Source organism: Solanum dulcamara, chromosome 6 (assembly GCF_947179165.1).
Source record: "Solanum dulcamara chromosome 6, daSolDulc1.2, whole genome shotgun sequence".
In the NCBI taxonomy this organism is placed as follows: Eukaryota; Viridiplantae; Streptophyta; class Magnoliopsida; order Solanales; family Solanaceae; genus Solanum; species Solanum dulcamara.
This window is the reverse complement of record NC_077242.1, coordinates 6,297,297-6,305,756: the sequence shown is the minus strand read 5'-3', so window position 1 is coordinate 6,305,756 and position 8,460 is coordinate 6,297,297. Positions and strand designations below refer to the sequence as shown.

General features: G+C 32.4%; 1 protein-coding gene across 1 annotated transcript; it reads left to right on the top strand.

Moving 5' to 3' along the window:
* The first annotated feature begins 226 nt into the window (after window positions 1-226).
* LOC129892059 (zinc finger CCCH domain-containing protein 2) lies at window positions 227-2,049 on the top strand. Its single transcript, XM_055967594.1, has one exon. It carries the CDS (start codon window positions 329-331, stop codon window positions 1,607-1,609), a length of 1,281 nt encoding a protein of 426 aa, XP_055823569.1. The 5' UTR covers window positions 227-328; the 3' UTR covers window positions 1,610-2,049.
* Window positions 2,050-8,460: the final 6,411 nt, after the last annotated feature.

Here is an 8,460-nt window from a genome sequence, read left to right as displayed (position 1 = left end):
CAATGGGGGATAATATTGTCTTTTTACAGAAAAAAACTAATACTGCATGCAGAAGAAGTAAGTATCGAGCTGCCACATATGTCTGTTTGCATGCGAATCCCTAATACTATTCAGCCACGCACCACTTTGCCCATCCCTCACACCATCCTCGTCATCCCTTACCTATAATTATTGTGTTTTTATAATATTCATTTCAATTTTTTTTGTTATGTATATAATGATCCCTTTGTTCTCATCTTTTTTTCATGTCTTCCCCCATTATTAACCAACACACTCTCATCAACTTTCTTTGAAAACAAAACTTTATTAGTTCTTTTGCCATTTCATCATGGAAGGTCTTTGTGCTGAACTACACCATCACAAGTTTCATCCTTCACACCAACTCTACAAGAAATCTCTTCGTGACATTGACATTCCACCAAGAAAACTCTTAAACCGACGTTCTACTCTTTCATCATCAATCGATCACCATGTTATTTCTGATGTGCAGTTTATGGACTCGCCTAAGTCTGGAGGGTTAGGAGCTGAGTCGGATACTATATTTCAGAAGTTTTTACCGTACAATAGCTTGGATGACGATGACGATGCTGATCCATACTCGTCTGACCATTTTCGTATGTACGAGTTTAAAGTAAGGCGATGTACGCGAAGCAGGAGCCACGATTGGACTGACTGTCCTTTTGCCCATCCTGGTGAGAAGGCTCGAAGGAGGGATCCGAGGAGGTTTCATTATTCAGGGACGGTTTGCTCGGAATTTCGGAAGGGGAATTGTAGCAGGGGTGATAATTGTGAGTTTGCACATGGGGTGTTTGAATGTTGGCTTCATCCAACTAGGTATAGGACTGAAGCATGTAAAGATGGAAAAAATTGCAAACGAAAGGTTTGTTTCTTTGCACATACTCCAAGGCAACTTCGTGTTCTTCCACCTAGTTGCTACGAAAGTGGTTCATCACCGAAGAATTTGAATTCCCCTATTGAGAAGAAGTACCGAAATTTGAACCATTGTTGTGTTTTTTGCCATTCTGTTTCTGCTTCCCCAACTTCTACTTTAATCGGCATGTCACATATCTCACCCCCTCTCTCTCCATCCCTCTCACCGCCTCTTTCCCCTGCGAATCGAAATCAATTTTCATCGCCTATGCCGCGTTACACCGATCGTTTTGGGAGCGTTGAATCGTCATCCTCTGGAATGGGTCAGCTTGATCCATCTGGGCTGATGAGTTACAAAGATGCACTTACTGAATTGGTTAGCTCATTGGAAGCTATGAATGTGAATCATGAACCCAATTCTTCAGCTGCTTCTCATTCTCATTCTGTTAATTTTGATGGGAATTTACCATGGCTGGATGTGAATTTCAACAATAATAATAGTTACGATGATCAACAGCAGCAGTTCCTTCTATCGCCTTCAACTCCATCTCCAAATCCAATTTCTAATTCGAGAACCAAATTCTACACAAGGGAATTTCCATCTCCTAGTCCTGTTTCGAGCTCCAGTTTCAGCTTTGAAGAAGAAACGAGTAACAACAATGCTACCAACAGATACTACAGTGACAATGGATTAGGTGGAGGACCAGATCTTGGGTGGGTCAATGATCTCTTGACTTAACAAAGAAAAAAAAAAGTTATGGAGAGCTCATGGGCCATTTATGGAGCTTTTTGTGGTCCTGCAAACAATTGATGATGATGATGAATGACAAAACAATTATTCAGAATTTGAAAAGGAGGATGATGATGATGATGAAGATTTTTGTACATACAAGTTCAAGTAATGTTTAATTTACTAGCTTTGCTATAGCACCATCCATATATATATAATCAACACTTTTGTATATATGAGATGGAGGACGACGACGAGGAAGAAGATGTCTCTTTTATTATTATTACTAATTTGAAAGCTTATTTAGATTTTTTTGCCTTATTTAATCAATGTAAGATTTCTGGGTCTGTCGATTATGAAGATGTAATTTTCCATTTCCATTTCCATATTTTGTTGAGGGTGAGATTTGTGAGTATTCTGTTATATATTTTAAGTTCAATGTGAACTAATTAATGTGTTGCTATTAGTCTTGCATTTTAAGATCACTAATAATTTCTTGCCTTCGTTAATTTTTGCCTTTGCATCCCTCTTTTCTAACTGCTTCTGATGTAGTGGAATAAATGGGGTTTTCTTCAATGAAATTTATGTTGTTGTTTTTTTTGAAGAAATAAAATATGGATTTATAATGCTGTTTAGAGACTTTTTATTTTTTTTAAAAAAAAAGGAGCATCGAAATGATTCTTGTGAATTTGGGTATTTACGGAAAATTAAGAAGTAATAAAGTCTCTTAATTGTTGGTAAATAGACAAGTATGAAAAAAAATTATGTTTTTAATTATTTTTGATATATGGGTTACTAAAACGAAGAGAGTAATTATGAAACAAATTAAGTAAAGATTAGGTGGCGTATGAAACCTTGAGGGTGACCCATGTGGCATGCATGCAGATTGTACAGGTAATAGGATACTTTGATGAACTTTATGATGGAATTTAGTTTGTATTTTTGTTGTTTTGGATCTTATGGATATATATCATGCTTTCTTTTTATGTTTTGTTTATTTTTTTGGTCTTTTATGTTTGGGTGTGGAAACGTCTTTCGAGTTTTTTTAATTATTTTCGATAAAAATAATTTTGAGAAAATGGGTGTTTAGATGGATTGAGTTTTAGTTCCAAACATTCTAAATTAATATTTAAATGCTACAAACATATCTTTGATATAGTAGTAGTAAATTTTTAATCTCGTATGAGGGGAAAGAAAAATGATTTTTTGATTGTTGGGTGCGAATAAATTTTTAACTATTGTTGTAGAGTAAATTTTTAATTATTGTAGTAGGTCAATTTAATCTGATCGATTAATAATATAATAATGCACAAAATTGAAACACTTAAAAGGGTATTAATGCACAAAATTTAAGGATATATTTTAATTTTTTAAGATAATAATTATTTTATATTATCTATTTTTAGTAATAAGATAAGTAAAATGGTCCGAAAAGAGTAATAATTATTCTAATAATAGCTTGAATAGTCACAAACTCTTGAAATTTACACTAACTTATAATTAAATATCTAACGCGACCATTATTACAACTTATACATGAGCAGTTTGTGTGAGACCATATAGAGATCGAGTACACTTTGCTATGACGACTTTGATCTTTCATAACATAGCAAGTAAAAATAAGTGTATATTTTTTGTTTCCAATTTAATTAATATGTTGATTAACAAAATTATATTTAATTTAGATAAACATTATGAGTGATATGAGTGGAGCTAGGGGTGTGGGGTGGTGAGGACGAAGATGAGATAAGTGAAGAATGAGCAGGACATAATTAATATGAAATTTTATTTATATAATTTATTTTTCCTATTTTCACAAGCGGCAAGTGAAGTCATATTATATATATTCCTTATTCTAAAGAAACTTATATTTCTAAGAAAAAAAATATTTTTTAAAAATTTAAATAAATTAAATATAAAAATATTTTCTAAATTTATTCGGGGTGTGGTCAATATTAACGAAATCTTTTTAGAAAAAAATTATGAGGAAGCTATTTTTTGATGTTTGATTAGTAAAAACTAAAAATACTAAGATCATTCTCCTTACAATTATATTAACTTTCAACTTTTTATTACTTCTCAACTAACAAGCTAGATAATATTATTATTAATCTTTAATTAGAAAACAAATTCCATCAATACAATATTGTAGTTAAATCTTTAATATATAATTTCAGAAAATATTTTCCACTGAACCAACTAAATAGAAGAAAATTTTCTTTAAAAGTATCTTTCTGAACAACCTTTTTTGCCATAGAAAATGAACTTTGGCATACCAAACACACTCCAATGTACTTAAATTTTACTCTAGCTACCCAAAGGCCAAATCCCCTAATTCATTGCAATTACCCAAACCTACCTCAAAGACCCTAATTAAGTGCAATTACCCAAATTAAACCTAGTTAGCTAGGCTAAAAGGTTCCTTTTCTTTTTCTTTCTATATATATAAGCTACTAGGAGCTAGGGAGATATATTGAATTTTATATGAAATCTTGAAACTTGACCTAATATGCATATGCACTCACCATGGTTAGGGACAATTGGAGTAATACTAAACATGGCACGTTTACATTGTTAATTCATAAAATGAGTTGACAAGCTTCATGTCTCATATTCAAATTCCAATAGACTTACGTAAAAATATTGAGCGATTACTTTTCATTTTTTTCAAGTCATGATATAGACAAAGAATTACTCGTTACTTGTGCTCAGGGGCGGATCTAGCATGTAATTAGGGGGTTCATCCGAACCCCCTTCGGCGAAAAATTATACTATTTATATATGATTAAAATATTTTTTTATGTATAAATAGTAGATGTCGAACCCCCTTCGGCTAGTTCGTGTGTCTACTTTTTCAGATTTTGAACCCCCTTATTAAAAATCCTAGGTCCGCCACTGCTTGTGCTGGTGGAAAATAGTAACTATCTCAAAAAATTAATTCATGAATATGTACGCACAAATTGATCTGCTCACCACGGTTATTATATATAAGAAAAAAGTACCAAACATGGCATGAGTAAACAAGGTGGTATTGCATATATGATTGCACATTGTATTTATGTTCATATTGTATGTTTCCTAGGAAGGGTACTAATACAGCAAGGAAGGTAGGGCAGAAAGGACTATAATTCAGTCTATCTTATATCATATGGGGTAGAGTCTGCTTGCCAATATTCTTGCTAGGTTTAGGTGAATGATATATTGTTGTCATAGATTCACAAGAAATGGTATGTGAAGTGGGGAAGAGCCAGCCTAACACTAAAAGTGACCTATGCTTTCTAATTGAAGAGGTCCCCCACATGCCATTTCTATGACCTACTCACCCATATATTTTCACTTCCTATAGTGATGTTCATCCTCTTTTGTTGGTTTTATGAAATGAATGCTAATAATGGGACAATAGGCCCATACTATACTACTATACCACTCAAGTAACTTTTATTTGTGTTGGGGCATGGCTCAATAATATTCCTTCATGAGTACAACTAGGGGTGGTGGACTTGTGGTGGAGTTGGAAGTACTATTTTACCCTTAATCAAGAGGTCTCAAGTTTGAGTCTCTTTGGGTACGGAGTCATTTTTGTTAGGGAGCATTTTACCCCCCTCCTCCAAATGTGGGACTTTATTCCAGTGTGAATTCGAATTTAGTCGGACTCCAATATAAGTACCGCACATCGGATGGGAAACCAAAAAGAATTGCACAAAAAAAAACATATTCCTTCATGAGTTTGGCTTAGTTTTCACACTTGTTTTCTCATTTATAGTACTGGTGTACGCAGAATACTAGACAAGCAATGTTGACCTATCTATAGATTTCTCTAGAAGTGTTCACAAATATATTTCACTCTATATATATATAAAAATTGTCGCAGTTTACCTATATAAAGTATAAACCATATAATTTTTTGACAAAGAATGTTCCATCGATCATCCTTAGCGCACGTTAACAGGGGCGGATCTAGGGGACGAAGGGTGTTCATCCGAACCTTTCCGGCAAAATTTTACGTCGTATATATAAGGTAAAAAGAACGTATCTATGTAGATTTTGAATCCCCTGAACACAAGATTAGAGATTGACTCAATGGTTTAGGAGAATTTTAAAATTTACCTTGAGGTTCCATGTTTCAATCTCAAACATTACATTTCAAATCCTGGTTGAATATTGTGATGGATTTGAGGTATTATTTATATATATAAATGCTATTTTATTTATATATAAGAAAAAAAATTACGAAGTGTTGTCGAATAACACCCCTTATTGTTCACCAATAAAGGTTGTGGTCCCATAGAGATGATAAATCTTTGGCCTGTCGTGCACCTGTCCCCAATGGAAAAATGAGTGATCTGAAACTAGGATATGCAATGGATGATCTATTCTTTTCTTTTTTTCAAAAAAATCATTAACTAAAAAGTCTTGGATTCTAGTCTCCTTGGATACGGAGTCGTCTTTGATAGGGAGCGTTGTAACACCATGTGGAACTTTTCACTGGTGGTAAAAAAGAATAACCCTTATTATTCACTACACCACTACTCATGTATAATTGTCGGGCAACGTACCTTCACATTTTATTTTTATTATTTAGAATTTTCTAATATGGATAGAAGTACAAATTAAAGGAGAAAAAAGTCTAGACCAACACTTGTACAGTACTTGTACTCTCTTGTTTCAACAAAGCACATTTAATGTTTATGGTAAATCTATTTGAAGTTTAGGACCAATCCTGCTACCATTGGTTCTTCTATAAACCAAATTACAACAACAACAACCCGGTGAAATCACACAACGTGGGTCTGGGAAGGGTAAAGTGTACGCAGACCTTACTCCTACCAAGGTAGGACGGCTGTTTTCGAGAAACCCTCGGCTCAAAAAAGAAGCATAAAAGGAAGTCAGATAAGGCTAAGAAGTTCAAAGCGATATGAAAAAGCAAATAACGAATAACGCAAATAACGAAAGCGACACAGATAAAATAGAATAATCAAAGTACAGAAAGTAATAGGGAAATAATAACAGAAGTCAGAGCACAAGATAAACCAGACAGAATTGTTTCCCTAATTATTTTTTCTAATGGTACTGCACAAAAAACTTACTTGGTAGTTAATAAAAATTCTTAAATTGTCAAAAATAAAAAATGAGCGTAAAAATTGGTCCCAAACATATAGGTATCCACAAAGTCGTAAAATCGTGTATGGGGATTGAAGGTCTGCCCAGTACTGGAAGATCAAGGAAATTAGGAGCCTGATCCAGCTAAATTTTCTGGGCTTCTTTATGGGCCTCAAAACTCAACACATATCAAAGTCCAAGCCCAAATATAGATAGTTACTATATTGGGCCGGTCTGCTGAGAAAGTGGGCCCTTGATTTAGGTGGTTGAATATGGGCCAAGAGAACCAGGAACAAGACTTCATTTAAGCCATAGGTGGAAATCTTATATTTTTGTAAGTGTATTCATAATTAGGAAATTTCACAAATAGTTACTATAAATATTTTAATTATACTTCTTAACTATAATTTGTTTAATTACACTCCATAGTTATAGTTTCATTTTCTATAGGTATTTTCGTTCGTATAATTCGCTGTCAATATATAAATAGGGAAAATATATATAAATTATGTATTTATACATTTAGGAATTTTTCAGAACTTATACAAATGAAATGTATCAATAGATAATTATATACAATATAAGGTAAGCATATAGAAAAATTCTGAATTTATACAATTGGGAGCCGAATTATACAAATTCTGGATGTGGGCCACGTAATTATGATTGTAAGTTAATAACGAATGATAATTTAATTAAACTATAGCTACGTTAACTAATTAACTAATATACATTTGCTTATCCGCTTAATTTTTCCTTTTTAAATTAACTGGAGGCGCAAGATATATCTATGTGAAGTTTGCTTAACATCAAACAACTTGAAAGTAAGCTAACTTCAGCATTTTTTGCATGAAGTTCACACAATAGATGACTGAACTTCAACATATTTATCTGACAAATCAAAGTTTTGACATATTTTATTGGAGTTTGGCTTTCAAGGGAAACTTGAGTTTTTGAAGTTTTGGCTTTTTGTGATTTTAATTTTGAAAAATCTTTAATCTGCAATGGATACAAATTCTTCTTCTTTTTTTTCTTAACATAGGTGTATCATCTATTCACGCTAAACGCTTCTAGTTTGAGATATTTAGTGAGACGTATTCATTTTTTGAAAAATATTTTGTCAATAATATGAGGGATTAAAAGAGAGAGGCAGAGCAATAATCATGAAAATTGAACTCATATCTATTATATTAGAGATTCAAACAATTATCATTACTCATTAGACGGAGTTTTTTTGTTAAAATGGACATATTTGATCCCTCTCGTAACTTTTAGATAATATTTCAGTTTTAAAATGATTCATGTCATGATAGTTCTATATAATTTTCTACAAATTTAGTTTGTTACTATACAAAATTTTAACTTTTGATGTGATTGTTTCTCGATATAATTTTTCAATCAATTACTTTAATAATTTGTCCAACTATTATTGTATTTGAAGCAATAAAAATACTAATAATTATTCCTCAATCCAAATAAATTGAAGTCATAAATTTCATTTATATTTATATAAGTTCATTTTATATTATCATTTTTTTATGACAAGAAAAATCCGCAAACACTATTCTTTTGTGCGTAAAAGTCTAAATGAATCATATTTAACACATAATACTTTAGATCCAGTCAAAGACTCAAAATGTGTAAAACTTCATATCCTTTTGTGCGTAAAAGTCTAAATGAATCAAATTTAACACGTAATACTTTAGATCCAGTCAAAGACTCAAAATGTGTAAAACTTCATATCCTTTTGTGCGTAAAAG

Coding starts and splice junctions, on each gene's coding strand:
- LOC129892059 (XM_055967594.1), top strand. CDS start 329: ATGGAAGGTCTTTGTGCTGAACTACACCATCACAAGTTTCATCCTTCA.